Genomic DNA, 22,464 nt, shown 5'->3' with positions numbered 1-22,464 from the left:
ATAAGGTGAGGCGAGGCAGAATAAGCGGAGCCTGGAGTTGGCGGTGGTGGAGAAGGGTACTGAGAGGAGGGATTTATCCTGTGAACGGAGGTTACGGGCGGGAACATAAAGGGAGATGAGGGTAGAAAGATAGTGAGGGGCAGCAGACTGAGTGCATTTGTAGGTAAGAAGGAGAAGCTTGAATTGAATGCGGTATCCTTCTCCAATCGTTTTTAATACTTCATCACAAGGGTAAAATCTAATTACTTGGCTACTGAAAATGGTTCTGAATTGCTGTGTAAACTGTTCCAAATTCATTACTTATAGAATTATGCAGGCAGCTTTAGGCTTGGCTGACTCTATATGGTTTCTTCACCAACCTGATCAACAGTGGATAACACTTGAAAGCTGATGACCCTTATCTCTATATACTGAAGTAAACTAACATGGTAACTACAAATCTTTAGACCACATAAAAAGTAAAATTGTTTGCTGTTTTGATGACTTGGAAATAAGTATCAATTTACTTTTTACATGGTCTGCTCTTTTTTTCTGTTCTGGATCTTGCAGATCGTTTATCTGTTTGTTTTTTGGGAACTACAAATCTTTGCAACGATTTTATCCAAACATTCAAAAGATTAGCTACAATTTCATGCAGATACTAGGTTTTGCCACTACGTTTCATGAGAACGTAACTGCTTTTGGCTAACTTCTATGCATCACTAGGTTTTGTCTTCGGGGGGGAGGGGGGGAGGGAAGAGACAAATTTGTCTCCACCTGCCCCTTTAGGCCCTGAATCATTTTGTTACTGAACTGTCTTATGTTTTTGGAAACAGATAATTGCCATGCCATGGATTGTTCGAGGAAGGCCGAACAATTTCAATCCAACATAGCTTTGTTACAGAATATTCACTAAAGTTTGTCCTCACTACAAAAAAAGCAGAAGCCATATTGATCCTGAAGAAACCTATTATATCATTTATTGAATCAAAGTTATGTATCATTGGAAAATTCTAATTTTGAGACCCTTCTTCAGAAGCAACAGTAAGACTGAAGGAAGAAAGCACATATATACTGAGACAGTATCACACAACGTTAATTTACAGTGTAGGGGTCTTCAAATGGCGTCACATCAGGAGCAGATTAGCAGAATAGAAACTTCTCAGGAATATGTTCCCTTCCCTCAGCCTGTCACACAGGAAGAAAGGACCTATATGGTCTCAAAAACACGCACAGTCATTTTTGAAAAAAATATGTAGAATTTAGAAATGTTTAAGATCTTTTATGATTATTGTTTGAACCAAGCCAGAGGCTGGTTCAGATGTTGTACTATTCAAATGCTGTTAATCAATATAATTACAAATAAACGGTGGAAAAAAACTAACAAAAAAAAAAGATAAAAAAATATGTAGGCCCAATAAAAGGCAAACCTTATAGAGAATCACAGTAGAAAAGAAATCCACTTTTACCTAATAGTTTTCAGTCTGGACTCCACCTCATCTGCATACATGGTCATCTTCATGCTTTTCTTGGGGGAGGGTGTGGAAATCATTTTTAGTTCTAAATCATAGTCCATTTCATCAGAGTCTGAGCCACTGGCACTAGAACGATGAGCTCGGCTGCGCTCTCGTGCCTGTCGGAAAGTCTGCAACTCATCTCTGTATTCAACCACAACTCTGTCATCTTCATCCATATCTTGGTCCTCCACTTCCTCCTCCTCCTCCTCTTCTTCTATTGGCTCCTCAGGAACATTCACCAAGCCTATGAGGGAGAAAGATTGTTTGGATAATTAGAAAAGCCTGCTTGTTGGCTCAGGCTCTGAAGTAACAGAGCTTGACTAACCTGTGTTCTTTTTTTTTTTTTTTTTTTTTTACAATAAATATTTAGATTTTGTTTTTCTTTCTGCTTTAGAACATGAGTAGCTCAGGGGCTGGGGAGAGAGAAACATGCCAAACACACTTTCATATTTCAAAGGCATGCAGTCAGAATTGGTTAAAATAAATCAGGAACTGGAAAATAGCTACATTTCAACCGGGGTGTAAGCATGAAAATGTGAACTGAAGGAACAGGATTCGTTGGTATGCTGAGTCAGCTTCTGGTGAATTCTGCTAGATCTTTGACCCTGCACTATAGTCATAAACATAAACCCCAGCAGGAGGGCACAACATAGCCCTAAACCTGCCACATTTTCACTAAAAGGGTTAAAAACCCCCCAAAACCAAATAGTACAAATCAACGCAAAGCAGATCTTGAGCATCCCCTTTTTTAAAATGTACAATTTAAATTTACATTCATAATAGCTAGATCATTATATACCCCAGTTAGGATACATAGAGGCGTATTTTCAAAGCACTTAGACTTACAAAGTTCCAGAGGTTACTATGAAACTTTGTACTAAGTGCTTTGAAAATGAGTCCCTTAAAGTCTTCATTTAACTTAGCATTACCCACCTCCTGAGAATTGTGTTGAGTAAGAATTATAGACTGTTTTTCTAGAGATTTGGAATGTTCTATTGAATGATGTAAAATGCTCCACTCACACACATTTTGATGATTCTTGAAAACTTGGTTTTATAAAACTTATTCCTTACAGTATATGAGCTTTTCCCCCCTATTACAAGGGCCCAATATATCTCTGGAATAGTGAGATCCTCAGAACAACCACCTCAGGCTGCTTCAAATCTTAATTTGACAGAATTTCTTGAGAACTCCCTGGAAGTGATTACCGAAAGAACAACTTTAATAGTGACATTCGCTCTTGAACTAGATAGAAATAATATTTTCAGGCTATACTTTCACTATTTAAACGATTGTTTCTTGGGTCAGAAAATTCAAATTTTCCCTGACATGGCAAGGAGCACACAGAAAAGGAGAAAGGAATTTCTATTGTATAAATCTAGAGTTATTAATTTAGGTGCAACTTTTCTGTTAAAGTTTCCTTGTAAATGCTATATAACTTTTGAATTGGTTAATTATATATTTTTCTCTCCCTCGAAATTGTTAGAATTTATTGTAATGAAGGAAGCTGTTAAGCCCAAGGATTTGCCTCCCTAATTGAGAACGCTGTTACGTTGGCTGTAGAATTTCTGCATTAACCCAACCGTTAATAACGTAGTTTATAGCTATGTTATTTTCTTCTTTTTTCCTTTTATTTTATTGCCTAGTATCTTGATTCAAATAGATTGTGGACAAAATTTAAAAGCTGATCTTCTATTTTAAGCCAGAAATGGCTATAAGTAGTCTTCTTTTTTTCTTTTCAGCTGTTTGTATTTTCTGATATTTCCTCATTTATGTCATTGGATGTAAATGAAAAATTTATAAATAAAGAATTAAAAAAAATAAGTTTTGCTTTTAATGAATTATGTGGTAGGACTGCTTTTTATGGTATTTACTAGTAAAAAAGGCCCGTTTCTGACACAAATGAAACGGGCGCTAGCAAGGTTTTCCTTGGAGTGTGTATGTTTGAGAGAGTGTATGTGAGAGTGACTGTGTGTGAGACAGAGAGTGAATGTGAGAGAGAGAGAGAGAGAGAGAGAGAGAGAGAGAGAGAGAGAGAGAGAGAGAGTGAGTCTGGGTGCGAGTGTGTCTGTGAGAGACAGAGTATGTGTGTGTGTGAGAATGAGAGTGTGTGCAAGTGCATATGTGAGACACAGTGTGAGAGAGCGAGTGTGTGTTTCACACAGATACAGTGTGTGTGAGAGATAAGAGTGTGTGTGAGACACAGACTCTCTGTGAGACTGAGTGTATGAGACCAAGAGAGTGTGTGAGTGACTGTGACACAGAGAGAATGAATGTGATACAGTGAGAGACAGTGTGTGAGAGTAAGAGAGAGAAAGACTGACTGTGAGAGAGAGAGTGTGTGTGTGACAGAGATACTTCCCCCCCTCTCTGGTGTCAGGCCCCCCTCTCTCTCTCTGGTGTCTGAGCGTTACTGTGCAGGACGCTGTGCTCTGGCTGTGCTTCAAGGAACTGACCAATCCTATTTAATAGAATGCACCTCCAACATTCTGAAGCCGAGAAACCTCGTGTGATTGGTCACTTCTGCTTGTGACGAACCCGGGAGTATGTGATGTCAATTCAGGAGATGGATACAGAGAGCAGGAATGCCTCAGCCATGCAGTCAGCTTCAGAATGTTGGAGGTGCGTTTTATTATATAGGATTGTATTGTTTCTAATAATCGCCCCTCTCCCGCCTGCCTCAGGGCTGGAAACCCCTTTTTTGTTAATTGAATTTTTAATTGCTACATCACAAACATAAGAAATGGCAGAAAAAAAATCACACACACAAAAAAAAACCTACATTGAAAACACATTATTTCCTAATAACCCATGTTATGAAAGGCCAATTGGAATATAAATAAAAAAGAAACATTAAAGAAATGATCAAAGAATATGTTCCCAATAATAGGCAAAGGAAGTATATTGAACTACACCCACCGAGAAATCTGAATAAGTTCCTAGCTATCTCACAATAAATCTACCTGCTTCCTGTATCCATCAGAACAGGGTAACAGAAAAAAAAAATAGTTGGGACTTTGCAGCCCTTTAGTTTCCCCTTTCATTTCCCTTGAACCACAGCCACAAAAAGCTCCTACACTTGAAATATGGCAAAGCAACATCATGCCCCTAAAGATGCAGCTCCCATTACAGCTATTGCCTCTGTCCAAACTGAATGCTTGGTCCAAGGCAAGATTCTGGTTTCATGTGGTAAATGTATGCACAATGAATCCCTCATGAAAAAAGTACAAGAATTAAGAGAGGAGACTAAGAACTAAGAAGCATCTGTGACAACCAGAAATTCATCTCGGAGATGCATGCTGAAACATTGGGGATCTCCAGCAAAGGAAGAGAAGATCTTGTGCAGAAAGCGGGCAGCTGGACAAAGGTCACCAGATCCTGCAAAATCAACTTCCCAATTCCATCTTTGGTTGGACTGAAGAACTGGTTCGCAGCCCTGGAGGTAGAAGAGCTCAAAACTTCTCAAGAACAAGAAGAGAGGATGATCAATAATCCCAAAGCCGCTGGATCGGTGGCCAACAAGAAACGAAAGGTAGTGGTTGTTGGCAATTTTCTTCTGAGGGGTACTGAGGCACCTATCTGTAGACCAGACAAGTTGTCCAGGGAGGTGTGCTGTCTGCCTGATGCCAAGATTCGAGATGTAGCGGAAAGATTGCATAGACTCATCAAGCCTACTGACCACTATCCATGTTGGCACAAATGATACTGCCAGGCATTCTACCGAACATATCAAACGTGACTTCATGGCTCTGGGTCAGAGGGTAAAGCACCTAGGTGTGCAGATGGTGTTCCCATCGATCCTTCCAGTTGAAGGTAAAGGCCAAATGAGGGAAGCTTGAAAATTCTGCAGGAAACAAAACACTCCTTGGAATCACTGTGGATTGAAATTCCATGTGCAAAGGGGAAAAGGATAGTGATAGGAGTGTACTACCGTCCGCCTGGCCAGGACGAACAGACGGATGCGGAAATGTTAAAGGAAATCAGGGACGCAAGCAAACTGGGCAACACAATAATAATGGGGGATTTCAATTACCCGCATATAGACTGGGTTAATGTAACATCTGTACACGCAAGGGACATAAGATTTCTTGATGAAATCAAGGACAGCTTCATGGAACAGCTAGTTCAGGAGCCGACAAGAGAAGGAAAAATACTAGACTTAGTCCTTAGTGGTGCTCATGATCTAGTGCAGGGGGTAACGGTACGAGGGCCGCTTGATAACAGTGATCATAATATGATCGGTTTTGATATTGGCATTGAAGGAAATGAAACTAGGAAATCAAGTACGCTAGCGTTTAACTATAGAAAAGGTGATTACGACAAAATGAGAAAAATGGTGAAAAAAAGACTGAAAGGAGCAGCTCGCAGAGTAAAAAACTTGCGTCAGGCGTGGATGCTGTTTAAAAACACCATCCTGGAGGTTCAGGACAAATATATTCCACGTATTAGAAAAAAGGGAAAAAAGACTAAACGTCAGCCGGCGTGGCTAAACAGTAAGATAAAGGAAGTCATTAGAGCCAAAAAACAATCCTTCAGAAAGTGGAGAAGAGAACCAACTGAAAGTAACAGGATAGATCATAAGGAATGCCAAGCCAAATGCAAAGCGGAGATAAGGAGGGCAAAAAAGGACTTTGAGAAGAAATTAGCGTTGGAAGCAAAAATACATAGTAAAAATTTTTTTAGATACATTAAAAGCAGGAAACCGGCCAAAGAGTCGGTTGGGGCCGCTGGACGAAAATGGTGTTAAAGGGGCGATCAGGGAGGACAAAGCCGTAGCGGAGAAATTAAATGAATTCTTTGCTTCGGTCTTCACCGAGGAGGATTTGGGGGGGACACCGGTGCCGGAAAGAATATTTGAAGCGGGGGAGTCGGAGAAACTAAACGAATTCTCTGTAACCTTGGAGGATGTAATGGGTCAGTTCAGCAAGCTGAAGAGTAGTAAATCACCGGGACCTGATGGTATTCATCCCAGAGTATTAATAGAACTAAAAATGAACTTGCGGAGCTACTGTTAGAAATATGCAATCTGTCCCTAAAATCGAGTGTAGTACCGGAAGACTGGAGGGTAGCCAATGTTACTCCGATTTTAAGAAGGGTTCCAGAGGAGATCCGGGAAATTATAGACCGGTGAGTCTGACGTCGGTGCCGGGCAAGATGGTGGAGGCTATTATTAAGAATAAAATTGCAGAGCATACAAAAACATGGACTGATGAGACAAAGTCAGCACGGATTTAGTGAAGGGAAGTCTTGCCTCACCAATCTAATGCATTTTTTTGAGGGGGTAAGCAAACATGTGGACAATGGGGAGCCGGTTGATATTGTATATCTGGATTTTCAGAAGGCGTTTGACAAAGTGCCGCACGAAAGACTCCTGAAGAAATTGCAGAGTCATGGAATCGGAGGTAGGGTATTATTATGGATTAAGAACTGGTTGAAAGATAGGAAGCAGAGAGTAGGATTGCGTGGCCAGTATTCTCAGTGGAGGAGGGTAGTTAGTGGGGTCCCGCAGGGGTCTGTGCTGGGTCCGTTGCTTTTTAATGTATTTATAAATGACCTAGAGATGGGAATAACTAGTGAGGTAATTAAATTCGCCGATGACACAAAATTATTCAGGGTCGTCAAGTCGCAGGAGGAATGTGAACGATTACAGGAGGACCTTGCGAGACTGGGAGATTGGGCGTGCAAGTGGCAGATGAAGTTCAATGTTGACAAGTGCAAAGTGATGCATGTGGGTAAGAGGAACTCGAATTATAGCTACGTCTTGCAAGGTTCCGCATTAGGAGTTACGGATCAAGAAAGGGATCTGGGTGTCGTCGTCGATGATACGCTGAAACCTTCTGCTCAGTGTGCTGCTGCGGCTAGGAAAGCGAATAGAATGTTGGGTGTTATTAGGAAGGGTATGGAGTCCAGGTGTGCGGATGTTATAATGCCGTTGTATCGCTCCATGGTGCGACCGCACCTGGAGTATTGTGTTCAGTACTGGTCTCGTATCTCAAAAAAGATATAGTAGAATTGGAAAAGGTACAGCGAAGGGCGACGAAAATGATAGTGGGGATGGGACGACTTTCCTATGAAGAGAGGCTGAGAAGGCTAGGGCTTTTTAGCTTGGAGAAGAGACGGCTGAGGGGAGATATGATAGAAGTGTATAAAATAATGAGTGGAATGGATCGGGTGGATGTGAAGCGACTGTTCACGCTATCCAAAAATACTAGGACTAGAGGGCATGAGTTGAAGCTACAGTGTGGTAAATTTAAAACGAATCGGAGAAAATTTTTCTTCACCCAACGTGTAATTAGACTCTGGAATTCGTTGCCGGAGAACGTGGTACGGGCGGTTAGCTTGACGGAGTTTAAAAAGGGGTTAGATAGATTCCTAAAGGACAAGTCCATAGACCGCTATTAAATGGACTTGGAAAAATTCCGCATTTTTAGGTATAACTTGTCTGGAATGTTTTTACGTTTGGGGAGCGTGCCAGGTGCCCTTGACCTGGATTGGCCACTGTCGGTGACAGGATGCTGGGCTAGATGGACCTTTGGTCTTTCCCAGTATGGCACTACTTATGTACTTATGTACTTATGGAGCTAAATGTGTGGCTGTGTGGATGGTGCTAATGCGCACACTTCAGTTTCCTGGACCATGGGATGATTTTCCAAGAGCTACTGAGCGGTGGTGGTGTCCATCTTTCAAGGAAGGGACAAAGTGTCTTCAGTAACAGACTGGCTAAAGTACTAAGGAGGGTTTTAAAGTAAATTTGCTGGGAATGGGTGAGAAAAGCCCCAAAGTCATAAATAACTTTTCGGAAGGTAAGACATCAATCAATCACCCTTATAGAAAAGGGAAAAGAGAGTCACATCTGGACAGCCTTGTATACCAATGTCCATAGTATGGGAAACAAATTTCTAGATCCAAAGGCTGCAATGATAGAAGCCAACTTGAATTGTGGCGGTCACGGAGACGCGGTTCACAGAGAGCCATGACTGGGATATAGTTATACCTGGCTATAATCTATTCAGGAAGGACAGGGTAGGAAGAAAAGGTGGAGGAATGGCAATTTTTGGTAAAAAAAAGATATTAAAGTGACAGAACTGCAGGATATAGGGTAAGAAGGAAGCACTGTGGGTTAAACTGGTAACATGGAAAGGAAAATGTATTTACATTGGTGTATTATATAGGTCACCTTCACAGTCAGATGAAATGAACAGAGACCTAATTGATGACATCCACAAAATAGCTAGGAAAAGGGAAGTATTATTAATGGATTTTAACATGTGGACGTCGCCTGGGGCTTCCCTTCTGCGCAGTTGTCTAGAAGCAAAGAGATCTTGGATTCTCTTCAGACAGAATTGTTTAACAGTGGGTAAAGGAACCTATGCGGGATGGAGCCATCATAGACCTGATGCTCACAAACGGGGAGAATGTTTCTGATGCTACAGTGGGAGATCATCTGAAATCTAGCGATCACCGAATGGTGTGGTTCAAATACTAAGACAGATGAGGAGAGGGCTTATTTGAGATTGAAGGTCCTAGGTTTCAAAAGAACTAACTTTGCTGAGATGGGGGAATTTTTCAGGAAAGAGTTAGTTGGATGGGAACAGCTGATGGAAGCAGAACAGCAGTGGGCAAAACTGAAAGGAGCTATTTTAAAGGCGACAAACCTTTATGTTAGAAAATTACATAAAAGTAAGAGGAAAAGAAGGCCGTTCTGGTTCTCAAATGTAGTAGCTGAAAAGGTAATGGAAAGGTTAGCTTTCATACGTTACAAGATGACTCAGAAAGAGGAGGACAAGCAAAAATACTTTAAAAAGCTGTCAGGAATGAGAAGAGGCAAACGGAAGAAAAGATAACCAATACGGTAAGATGGGGGGGACAAGACATTTTTCAGATATATAAGAAACAGGATGATGTGCCATAATAGCATTGTGAGACTCAAAGCTGAGGGGGAGGTATACGTAGAAGCGGATAAGGATAAAGCTGAACTGCTTAAACAATTATTTCTCATCTGTGTTCAGGGATGAAAAGGCTGGGGGTAGGAACACAGGAAACAAATGCAAATGGGGATGGATGTATGGAAGACCGGGATTGAGTCTCGGAAGACTGTTCGTGAGAAGCTATCAAAGCTAAAAATAGACAATGTGATGGGGTCTGATGGGATAGATCCAAGGGTGCTCAAGGAACTCAGAGAGGTTTTGGCAGCTTCGCTGTCTGACATCTTCAATGCTTCCTTAGAGTCTGGAGTGGTCCTGGAGGACTAGAGAAGGGCAGATGTGGTCCCTTTGTACAACGACGGAAGTAAGGAGGAGGTTGGAAATTATAGACCTGTCAGTCTGACCTCAGTGGTGATCAAACTTATGATTGAGGTTTCTCGAATTGAATAGACTGCAGGACCTGAGGCAGCATGGCTTCACTAGAGGCAGGTCATGTCAGACAAATCTGATTGATTTCTTTGACTGTGTGATCAAACAGTTGGACTTGGGAGGTGCGCTAGATGTGGTGTACTTGGATTTTAGCAAAGCCTTTCACACAGTTCCACAAAGGCGACTGATAAATAAACTGAGTGCCCTTGGTATGGGACCTAAAGTGACTGACTGGGTTAAAAATTGGTTAAATGGAAGGAGACACAGGGTAGTGGTAAATGGAGCTTAATCTGAGAAAAGGGATGTTATCAGTGGTGTATCACAGGGGTCGGTCCTTTGTGAGTGACATTGTGAAAGGGCTGTCTGAAAAGGTTTGTCTCTTTGTGGATGATACCAAACTATTTAATAGGGTGTACACTCTGGAGGGTGTGGATAGCATGAAGAAGGAACTAGCAAAGCTAGAAGAATGGTCCGATAATTGGCAACTAAAATTTAATTCTAAGAAATGTAGGGTCAAGCACTAGGGGTGAAGTGCATCTATGTACAAAAGAAGAGCAGGACTCGGAGGTGATTGTGTCCAATGACCTTAAGGTCTCCAAACAGGCAGAAAAAGTGACTGCCAAAGCCAGAAGGATGCTTGGGTGCATAGGAAGAGGGCTGACCAGCAGGAATTAAAAAAAAACCAAAAAAAAAAAAACCAGAGGCGATAGTGCCCTTGTATAAGTCTCTAGTGAGGCCCCATTTAGAATACTGTGTACAATTCTGGAGACTGCACCTACAGAAGGATATAAACAGGATGAACTCAGTCCAGAGGGAGGCTATGGTCTTAGTCATAAAACATATAGGACAGGCTTAGGGACCTCAACATGTATACGCTGGAAGAGAGACAGAAGAGAGGGGATATGATAAGAGTTAATGTACAGGAGGTGAGCCTTTTTGAAATGAAGGAAAACTCTGGAATGAGGGGACATACAATGAAGTTAAGAGGAAATAGGCTTAGTAGGAATCTAAGAAAATACTCTTACAGAAAGAGTAGTGGATGCGCAAAACGGCTTCCCGGTGGAGGTCATGAAGATAGGGACTGTATCAGAGTTTAAGAAAGCGTGGGACAGGCATGTGGGATCCCTTAGGAAAGAAAGAGTTAGTGGTTACTGAGGATGGGCAGACTGGATGGGCCTTCTGGCCCTTATCTGCTGTCATGTTTCTCTGTTTCTAGGCTTAACAGTAACTTACTCTACCTGTAATCAAAATGAGATCTTTGATTTATCAGCAAGAAAGTGCTCCAAATGCATGGGAGCTAAGAAAATTGTTATCCAACGTAACAAAGCACTTAAAGGATATTTCAGTTTAAAAAAAAGTGCCTCTCACTGCCACAACTCTTTCAGCAAGAGCCTTACGTCTCATTTGAGTGTGTCTGGAAATGTCAGGAAACATTAATTTAGTCCGAACACAAAAAGTGGAAATAAGTTTTCAAAATTAACACTTTCTTTTCCACAAGTAACTAACAGGATTGCTCTTTTAGTTCTAAAATCCTGAGAAGTTTCTAAAAATCTTGTAAGATCTAGGCTATCTGGAGCATTTATATTATCCATTTCCCTTTCCTGATTAGCCACCCTAGAGCCTATAGAAATATAAGTATTTACAATCTCACTTTCCTCCAGAGTTAGCTGTAGAATATTTTTTAAATACATCTTAAAAAGTTCTCTAGGGGAGAGATAGTGTATCACAGGAAAAATGTAGCAGCTTTAAATTGAGTGCCCTAGAAGTATTCTCAAGCACCTCGATCTGAACGTCAATTAACAAGCTGTCCTTAGTAGAAGCCACAACAGCAGTGCAATACATTCACATGCGATTCAACTTTTTCAAGATTCTTCTCAAGGGAAATCCCGTTATCCTGTTCAAGAAACGTAGCCGATGCATCCTCAGTAAACTTGCTACAAAGTTTCAAATTATCCTACAGGTTCTTATCCATCTTATTTATAGCAATCAGAATATCTTTCAAAATAATATCCTGCGATGCAAGAGGCGGCTCAGCTAAAGATTGTGGAGAGAAAGGAACAAAACCGGTACCTTCACATTTGAAGACTCAACCGCTCCCTGACGCAGATCCGGAGAGCTTCTCCCATGAGATAACACATTGGGAGACACTACTCTCTCCCGCTCCAGGGCGTGGTCAAGCTCACCAGATGGTAAAGGTTGTGGGGGACAGAGTTCGACCCTCGGGTGAAAGTGACGTATCATGAGAAAGAAGAGGTGCCGATTGGGGGCTGGCAAGTGCATCAATGCTACCATCAGATGTTTGTCCAAGAGGCTCTTCACTACAATCGGAGCCGTTACTCTCTTCGATCATCCTTTCCTCTTCCCATCGGAGCAGAGCAGAATTCCATGCTCCACAGGTTCTGAAAGGGCTCCAAAGGGGTGGGGCGTGCCCCTCTGGTCACATGCTTGCATTCCGTGGTAGGGACAACCCAGATATGGGATGATGACAGGACCTCTTCTGATGACACCGAGAGCTCTGGGGCATCCAGCACAAGTGCCTGCAGTCTTAGGCAAGCTCCAAAAAGCCTTCCCTGGAAAATCCTTTAATTGAAGTCTTAAATCTAAATTTTGATTCCCCCAATAACTACTACTACTACTTAACATTTCTAGAGCGCTACTAGGGTTACGCAGCGCTGTACAGTTTAACAACGAAGGACAGTCCCTGCTCGAAGGAGCTTACAATCTAAAGGACGAAATGTCAAGTTGGGTTAGTCAAGATTTCCTGAATGGAAGTGTAGTGGTTAGGTGCCAAAGGCGACATTGAAGAGGTGGGCTTTGAGCAAGGATTTGAAGATGGGCAGGGAAGGGGCCTGGCGTATGGGCTCAGGGAGTTTATTCCAAGCATGCTTCCCTCCCTTCTCCCCAGAATTCATGGTAATCTAGCATGGCTCTCTTCCACAACCCCCCCCCCCCCCCCCAATGAACAAATCGCTCTTCTTACCTCTTCTCAAGTTCATAACGCTGGACTGGAACACAGTTGTAGCATGCACAGATGCTCAAGAACTTGTACTTGCCCAGCAATAACCTTGAGAAGAGGTAAGAGGTCTGGTCATCAGGGGCAGGTGAAGAAATGATTGTCCTGCAAGCAGTCAGAGCAAAAACAGTTTCCTGATCTGCACAGCTGCATGAGGAAAACTCGCTGTTCACGCTGGACAGACTGGATGAGTCCTCACACCTTACTTTGGGGGAGGGGGGGGAAGGAGCAGGAATTGGGATCTGCACTGCATTCCTTCCTGTTAGCAGTCAGATCTTGACCCTTCCCCACTCAGCCAGAACTTGTACAGGGTCTGGACAGCTAAAACCTGAAGTGCCTCTAATAATAGTCCACCCTAGACTGCAGAAAACCCAGTGTTTCTAATAATAGCTTGGGCAATTAGAAACAATACTGTATTCTAATTCTTGTACGTCTTTATATGTTATTATTGTAATCCACACTGTACTTCTTTAGAATGGAAGGGCAGAATATAAATGGAGATATTACATTTTTTTAACTCAACCAACCATTCAATTGCCAAAATGTACTGCTGGTCTAGGAACAGACAACCTGCATGATCTCACTGCAGTCAGAGTAATCTCTCTGAGGATCAGACCTGAATGCCGGTGTTTGTAAGGCGGGGTTAAGCCGACATCATCACCAATAAATGTCCTCCTTTTTATAACGTCCCGCTGGAGCCGTCGTGAATGGTACCTTCGCTTCCTACAATACGAGAACAATTAAATGAACATTTTGTACTGTGAAGAATCAGTGTACATGTGAGGTAAAGCACCAAATACAATCACATCATTGTGTTTACCCCCAGAAAGACTCATCAGTATTTGGGCAAGTCTTTTAGAATACTAGCATAACCTGGCATTGGCACATCTAGGTATAGGAATACACATTTACGCCGGGTCTACGGCTGACAGAAATGGGTGAATCTAAATGCGGCATTTACACATATAACTTTCAGTATTCTGTAAGAAGCCCATACAAATGATAGTTATGCCCAAGCTCCTCCCCTCGAATGCCCCTCTTGCAGTAAAGTGCTAAACCACTGAAGCACAAAATTGCAGCATAGAAGTGGGGTACACTACTGATATTTATGTGTGTAACTATACACTTACTCATGTAAATGGTAGTACTCAGTTGAAGCATGCAAAACAGCGCTTAAATTTAGACAATCTATTATAGAATGAGGGGGAGGACTACATTTGCTGATTTTTCTTCTATATATTTTATATAGACTTACGTAAATAAGCATGTAATTTGCCTGGAGAATATGCTTTTGGGCATGTGTCTAATACATTTTAATACATTAATAAAGAAAGAAAATATCAGCTCATGGGATACACCAGAAATAGCTGCAACTCATCATGGAAGGTGACAGGATAGAAATCGCCTGCACCAGTAGCAGGAATTGGAGTTACACTATACCAAAAGGTGGGCCCACTTTTGGGAACTGTAGAACAGATCTCATCTCTGTAAGGGTGACAACTAATTAAGAACAATGCCTAGCTTGATCTTTCCTTGTGAATGTATGAAGACAAACCACTGCGCTCGCAGATCAATTACACATGAGTAGAAGTCCGACTAGAGTGGGGATTATCAGAAGTTAAGGTGCCAAGAGCACCAGACACCGTTCTTTTGATTGCTGTATTTTGGCCAGTTAAAGCTCTGCCATTGTCATTTGCAAGCTCCAAAATATTTGGCCGAGGAAAAGCTTCCCCATCATGCAAGCCATACTGCTCTTTGCGGTAAAGAGCAGTAGCTATGTTTCAAATGATTACAAAATGTACATACACAAACTGTCTGCAAGCACTAAATGGCAGGATAAAGGAATAAAAGGTGAGGGATAGGAGCAACCAATTTTGAAGTCCCTGGAGTGAAGCCCAAAGGATATATGTTCAAATTCTGAAGTCCCTGGATGTAGCTACATTGAGTGTTCTACTGTCACTCATTACTAACCTAATTCCCGCAAATTTTCTGTTGCCACACTCACCAAGAATTGCTAAGAATTCCTTTCATGCCGCCGTAGTTCGGATTCCCATATTTCATGTAATACTGACTTCTCCTTGCCGCACCAAGCTCCTTTTTGTCATCTGGAAAACAAATGCAGCCATGACAGGTCCACTGTGTGGTTTGGATGTTTCAACTGTTTTGCTTTTGTGTTTTTATTGGTTTTATTTAGTTTTGCATTATAAATGTTTTGAATTTATTCTAAGACAGTAAACACATTGAAATAAATGGACACAGTACATGACATCAGATATGAGCCATAAAGGTTCACCTACTCTGCCCAATGTAATTCCTGGTGCCATGCCAAAGACCTGAGGATTTTCAGCTTTCTTCTCACTTCAACTAGAAACCCTCTGTGCTTGTTGTTTCAAACTTGTAACACACCCTTACACCAATGGATCTCAGGGTGAGGTAAATAAAACATTATCATTTATGTGGAGGAGTAGCCTAGTGGTTTGTGCAGTGAGCTGAGATTCTGGGGAACTGGGTTCGATTCCTTGTGACTATGGGCAAGACACCTAACCCTCCACTGCCTGAGGTATGAAACACACATTAGACTGTGAGCCCACTAGGGACAGAGAAAGTTACCTGCTTATATAATGTATATAGTGCTGCGTATGTCTAGTAGCGCTATAGAAATGATAAGTAGTAATATAATAAAGACTTCACACAGCATTATTGATTATACATCCCATGCTTCCTTTAATTCCATTACTATTTTTACCTCCACCACCTCCACTGGGGAGGCAAGGTCATTCCATATATCACCACCTCTGTCGGGAGAAATATTTTCTATTTATTTCAGACTTTTGATATACCACTGCAAGGCATACACATAGGTATCTATATGATTTACAATAGAAAAATGTAATTTAAAAAAACAGCGGTTTACACAATAAGTAAAAAAAAAAAGAAACTGAGCAATAAAGGAGAAAAAAAAACCAAACTAAAAGAGGTAAGCGAAGGAAAAGCTGAGAGAGAAAGGTAAGCAGGAGAAATTATGGTCTGCAATCAAACTGTGTTAGGAAGAAATAGTGAGAAAACATGAACTTTGAGAGTTTGCTTGAAAGCGGGAATGGAGGGCGGATTTCTGATGAATAATAGTTGTTCCAGAGCTTAGGTCCGTTTTAACGAAATGCTGAGCGATGGGTAGTGCTCCAGGGTCTTGAAGTAGTTTTCCAGATTCAATTAAACAAAAGAAAATTAAATAAAAGGACAGGGACTTACATTCCCTGGGTATTTGTGGGCTCTGCATGTATTTGTGTGTATGTGTATATATATCTATATCTGTTCAGTACCTGCTGTGCACACATTCTATCTGTGGTGAAAGCTAGCGGGGGTGGTGGGGCACTTTGGAACATGGGACATTTTTGGAGACTAATTTTGGGGTGTAGGATAAGGAGGCAGTTGCAAGGGTTAGTTTAAGGGGGGGCAGGTTGGAGAATGGTAGAGTAGTTCTACCCTATTTTAATTTTCAGAAAGTTATTTTGCCCTCGGACATTCATTCATTCTTGACCTCTTTTCTATATTTCTTTCCAACTTCCATTGGGTTGGAAAGAATAGAAATAGCATCATAAGTATAGCCATACTAGGTCAGACTAATGGTCCATCAAGCCTAGTATCCTGCTTCCAACAGTGGCCAATCCAAGTCACAAGTACCTGGCAGAAACCCAATTAATAGCAACATTCCTTTCCTAATTAATTCCTAGCATCCTCTTTGTATGTTGGCCGCTGCCGCTCACTGGACAGAAGATTTAAGTATATTGTCTACAATGATACCAAGATCTTTTTAAGTGCTGACTTCTAAGCACTCTAGCATCAGGTAACTATGATTCGGATTATCACTTTCCATCTGTCCACATTAAATTTCATCTGCCATTTGGATGCCCAGTCTTCCAGTTTCCTAAGATGTCTATTAGGCTTATTTTCGAAAGAGAAGGCTTACCGGTCTGTAATTTCACAGATCACCTCTAGAGCCCCGTTTAAAAATCGGCATTACATTGGCCACCTGCCAATCTTCAGGTACTACGGATGAATTTAACGACAGTTACATATTACTAACAGCAGATCAGCAAGTTCATGTTTGGATTCTTTGAGTATGTAAGCCATCCGGTCCAGGTGATTTACTACTCTTTAATTTGTCAATTTGGCTCACTACATCTTTCAGGTTCACCGAGATTTCTTTCAGTTCCTCCGCATCATCACCCTTGAAAACCATTTCCAGTACAGGGAGGTCTCTTACATCTTCTTCCGTAAAGACAGAAGCAAAGAATTCATTCATTTTCTCCGCTATGGCCTTGTCCTCCCTGAGCGCCCCTTTTGCTCCTTTGTGATCCAACGGTCCCACGGATTCCCTGGCAGTCTTTCTGCTTATAATGTACCTGAAAAAGTTGTTACTGTGAGTTTTAGCCTCTGCGGCAAGTTTCTCTTCATATTCTCTTTTAGCCTCCTTGATTAATGCTTTGCATCTTACTTGCCAGTGCTTATGTTGCTTCTTATTTTCTTCATTTGGGTCCTTTTTCCATTCTTTGAAGGACAACCTTTTGGCTGTAATGGCCTCTTACTTCACCTTTTAACCATGCTAACGTTTTCTCTTCCTTCCACCTTTGCAAATACATGGAATGCATCTGGACTGGGCTTCTAAGATGGTATTTTTGAAAAACATCCTCACCTGATTTAGTGTCCTAACATTTGCAGCCAACCCTTTTAGTTTCTTTTTAACCATTTTCCTCATTTTATTATAGTCACCCTTTCAAAGTTAAATAATGCTATAATAGATTTCCTTGTGGGTTCATCTCAGATAGTAGCTCAAACTTGATCATGTTATGATCACTGTTTCCCAGAGGACCCAACACCGCCACCTCCTGCATTATGCCCTGCATGCCACCAAGGACCAGATCCAAAATAGCTCCCCCTCTTGGTTCCTGACCAGATGCTCCAAGCACTCGTTTATTACATCTAGAAATTTTATCTCCCTGAAGTAACTTTTATCCAGTCAATATTGGGGTAATTGAAATCACCCATTATAGTGTTGCCCAATTTGCCAGATTTCCTAATCTCTGTAAACATTTCTTCATTTGTCTGTTCTGTCCCGGCGGACAGTAGTACAGCCCTATAAGAATACTCTTTCCCTTCACATGGAATTTCTATCCATATTGATTCCACACTGCTATCTGTGTCATGTGGAATGTTTATTTTATTTGACTCAACTCCCTCTTTAACATAGAGCACAACCCCCTCCCCGCTCCAATTTGATCCTCTCTATCATTGCAATACAATTTGTACCCTGTTAACACAGTGTCCAATTTATTATCATCTTTCCTCCGAGTCTCTGAGATGCCTATTATATTACCTGTTAACACGAAATGATTATGTCATAACCATACTCTGTAAGCCACTTTGAGCCTACAAATAGGTGGGAAAAGGTGGGATACAAATGCAATAAATAAAATAAATAAAAAATAAATATCTACCTCATCATTTTTTTAGTGCTATATATTTTAACTCTCCCATCTTGTTTTTTAGGCTTCTAGCATTTATATACAGGCACTTCAAATTGTGTTTTTTCCTTTGATCTACAAGCTGCTTAAAAGTTGAAGGGGATAATGTGCATTTATCCTGCTCTAGTAGCCTAGTGGTTATTGCAGTGGACTTTGATCCTGGGAAAGTGAATTTGATTCTCACTGCAGCTCCTTGTGACTCTGGGCAAGTCACTTAACCCTCCATTGCCCCTGCTATAAAATAAGTACCTGAATATATGTAAACCACTTTGAATGTAGTTGCAAAAACCTCAGAAAGGCAGTATATCAAGTCCCATTTCCCTTTCTCTCTCTCGTTAAGCAAACCTCTCTACTGGGATTCCCTAAATGTCCTGTTTCAATAGTATCCCTTCAAGGATACTCCACACCAAACCATGTGCTCCTGGGCGACTGTCAGCTTTCCTCCCCCATTCTAGTTTAAAAGCTGCTTTATCTGCTTTTTAAAAGTTAGCGCCAGCAGCCTGATTCCATCCTGGTTAAGGCGGCGCCCATCCTTTCAGAACAGTCTCCCCCTTTCCTAGAATGTCACCCTGTTCCTAACAAATCTAAATCCCTCATCCATGCACCATCGTCTCAACCATGCATTGAGACTTTGGAGCTCTGCCTGCCTTTTGGGTCCTGCGAGTGGAATGGAAAGCATCTCTGAAAATGTGACCCTGGAGGATCTGGACTTCAGCTTTCTACCTAATAGCCTAAATTTGGCTTCCAGAACCTCCCTCCCACATTTTCCTGAAAGAGGAGGTGAAACAAGGGAAAATAATCTCCTGGTAAGCTGAAGTTCAAGACAGGCTGATCTTGAGTGACCTAGAAGCACAAAGGAAAAGAGAAAACTATAATCCGCCATTCCACCAACACAAAACATCTGGAACCTGTTGAGTTTTTGTTTCTATTTTAAAGATTCTTGTAATTAATGCAACTAATGGACACCAGCTTTATTCTAAACAGCAATACAGGTCAGCTGCTTACCTTTAGTAGCAAATCTCATGTAGAGGTTATTGCCTTTAGCAGTTCTGAGAGAGGGACGTAGGTCATTACGTAACAGGGATTCTTCCTCGGCTTGGGACAAGGTATCCAGCTGTAAAAAGGAACAGATTTTAGATAGAACTCATCATTCTCTCGTGTGTAGACAATAAAATATTTTGTAGGGGGAGGGGGCCCAATGTGGAACACACTAACGCCAGCAGCACGGAGCTACCTGTTAAATATATGAAAAATGAAATTAGAGTAGGGTTTGGAGTGAGAGCGGCGAGGGTGGGATGGGGGGCGGGGGAAGGAAGGGAGTAAAGGTCAATAGTTAAAAAGTTTAAAGTTGTAATGATAACCGGTTATACGTGTAATTAGCAAATGTTACTTATGACTCAGACTAAACATAACTGAAACATGTACACTGTTAATTATATTTGTTGAATAAAAACGAATTGAAAGATAAAATATTTTGTAGAATAGTACAAAGAAAACTGTATGCTGCCCCCTTTATTACCTGGTTACTGCCTATCCATCCTCACACATTTACCTGTGCACCTGAGGGCTACTAGTTTCCCTCAGCTTTACTGCAATCAGCAAATAGTGTTGTCATGCCTACATTGCCTGGACTGCTTCTCCCCAAGCTAGAGGCCAGGACTGCTGAAGTGCTAGATGGCTGACTCTAGCCCTTGGCCTAGACTTGGACCAGTTTGCTCTCCATCAAGACCAATATCAATGTTTCAGCTGCCCCAGACCACAGCTCTCCTCCCAGCCTATCAAATTCACCTCTATAGTGCAAAGTAACCATGAAGCAGACTCACGATTCATTCCCTGCCAGAAACAACTGCTAAAGTTACCTACTCAGTCTCTTCCTATGAGTAAAAGAAAGAGAAAGTAGCCTTGCTACACTGGCCTAATGAAAGTCACCATGAAAAGAGTCTAAACCAGAAAAAAAAGACACAAATGGATCTGAGCCCAAAGTGCAATACACAGGTTCAAAGTCCTGAAGCCTAGGACCTTGCAGAAGAACCATTCTCATGGAAGAGCGGAAATGGGAGATTTGGGCACTAGGAGAGATCTTGAGTCCCCCAATGTCCACAATTTTTTTAGGAGACAAAAGAACTCACCTATGCCTCAGAAACAAGGAAGGACAAAAATCTTTTCAGGATAATTGTAAGCTTAGGGGTTCCCTACCTGCAGAAACCTGGGTCCTGTCAAGCTCTCCTGTTCTGAATGTCCTAAATCACTTTGACCGATAACTGGTGGTAACTGGGAACACAGTTAACCCAAGGGGAGAAAACCCGATGCTGTCAGTAAGGGGATCCAGGATACCAAATCTAGGAATATCTAGTGATAACCCTTAGAAGGAATGTCCTTTGTATTCATGCAAAGACATATCTTTGAAGAAGGCTGGCATTCTGTGCAGGAACACCAAAAACAGGTAGACTCTGAGCCCCTTTTTGAGTCCAAAACCTTGCTGCTAATTTCCAGCCTAAAGTTGCCCCTGAAGCCTACAGTGACTGTGAGAGGACATCTCCCTAAATAATTTCCAACCACTCAGAAAGAAAAATCCAGGTGTCTGCGTAAAGGAATACACCCAAAATGCAGCAGTTCACAATAAGAAAGGGTCCAACCCAGTCAAACCTAGGACTACCTTTCTGAGGGAGGGAGCTGTTTGAAAAGTACTGCTCATGGCTTCTGAATTTGGACTGTGACTGGTATTTTGGGGGAGGGAGCCTGAGGTACGGAAAGACCTCCCTTATGTATTTCCAGTCAGCCTCTGAATTTTGGACCCTAAATGTCCAGGATGTCTCCAAAAGACTGCTACCTCTTGGAGAGAATGAAACTGCCCAGCCCATTCGAGACTGCTGTGTCTGCCTCTCTCTGCAGGAATTCTGAAGAAGCATGGCCAAACACTGTGGCCCTGACCAGACAATATGGAGGATCTAAGCAAAAGGAGCTCCCAGCATCATTTACCTCCATTGTACAAGACTCACCAGCTTGTTAACCAGTCCAGGAGCTGATAAGGTCTCATTGAAGGCTGTTCAAAACCTCTTTCTTCTGCATATTGTTATCTGCAAGAAGGTCACCATTGTCCCATCCAACACAGAACTCAATCATGGAACCATTGCATATAGCTGCCTGAATGAGAGAAACTATGGAAAAAGGAGGAGTTAGACCTTATCTGCTAATTTGCTTTCCTTTAATCCCTCTAGACCAGCCCAAAGAAGACCGATGGGTTAATGCACTCCTACCAGCAGGTGGAAGCTAAGAATTCCTGATTCCCGAGTGAGTCTATAACTGAACTGTGCCACCTCTCAGAGAACCAGTATTGAACATCCAAAAGCAGAATTCTAAGAAACAAATTACTTCTGTCTGTGCTTCATTCGCCCAGTGCAACATACAGCTGAGCCATACAAATTAACATAGCTCCTCCAGAAACAGACTTAATTTTAACTTTTTTTTTTCCCTTTTGGAAACAAGTCATAAAATATGCAGGCTTACCCCTTGCAACGAGAGGTCCTGAAAATCAAAGAGACGACAAAACCAGCCTGGGAATCAGAGAAACGCAACCAGAGAACACCAAAAAACAACCAGAGAAACAGACAATGAGCAGGATCTGAGCTGGTCTGGAGGGACTAAAGAAAAGCAAATTACCAGGTTAAGATCTAATTTCTCCTTCTTTAGGATGCCGCCAGACCAGCTCAGAAAAGACCAATGGGAAGTACCAAAGCATTAACAAAGGACGGACCCTCAGAAACCCATGGACAAGACTCGTGCTCCGAAAGCTACATCCTCCTGAGCCTGAATATCCACTCTATAGTGACGAACGAAAGAATGCATGGACGACCAAAAGGCAGCTCTACAAATGTCCAGAGGCAAAACCAGAGAACTCTGAGCCCACAAAGCCACCTGACCTTGAGGGCCTCCGGAACAGCCCTAATGCTCAGCAGGTATGCGGATGCTATAGCTTCCTTAATCCATTAAGCAGTAGTGGGCTTGGAAGCCACCAGCCCTTTGCAAACTCCCCCCAAGAGGACAAAGACAATCTGCACAAAGAATATCCTCCATCTTAC

At 41.9% G+C, this 22,464-nt stretch overlaps 1 protein-coding gene across 1 annotated transcript in view; it reads right to left on the bottom strand.

Moving 5' to 3' along the window:
• Positions 1-22,464, bottom strand: part of NCBP3 (nuclear cap binding subunit 3) — a 90,525-nt gene that overhangs the window by 29,717 nt on the left and 38,344 nt on the right. Inside the window, exons 7-10 of the mRNA XM_030185771.1 lie at positions 19,391-19,499; positions 14,869-14,968; positions 13,480-13,586; positions 1,449-1,740 (exon numbers count right to left, since the gene is read on the bottom strand). Coding sequence (XP_030041631.1) covers positions 1,449-1,740; positions 13,480-13,586; positions 14,869-14,968; positions 19,391-19,499 — 608 coding nt within the window. The remainder of the gene's footprint in view (positions 1-1,448; positions 1,741-13,479; positions 13,587-14,868; positions 14,969-19,390; positions 19,500-22,464) is intronic.

This window comes from Microcaecilia unicolor, chromosome 13 (genome assembly GCF_901765095.1).
Source record: "Microcaecilia unicolor chromosome 13, aMicUni1.1, whole genome shotgun sequence".
NCBI lineage: Eukaryota > Metazoa > Chordata > Amphibia > Gymnophiona > Siphonopidae > Microcaecilia > Microcaecilia unicolor.
This window is presented reverse-complemented; position numbering and strand designations above follow the sequence as displayed.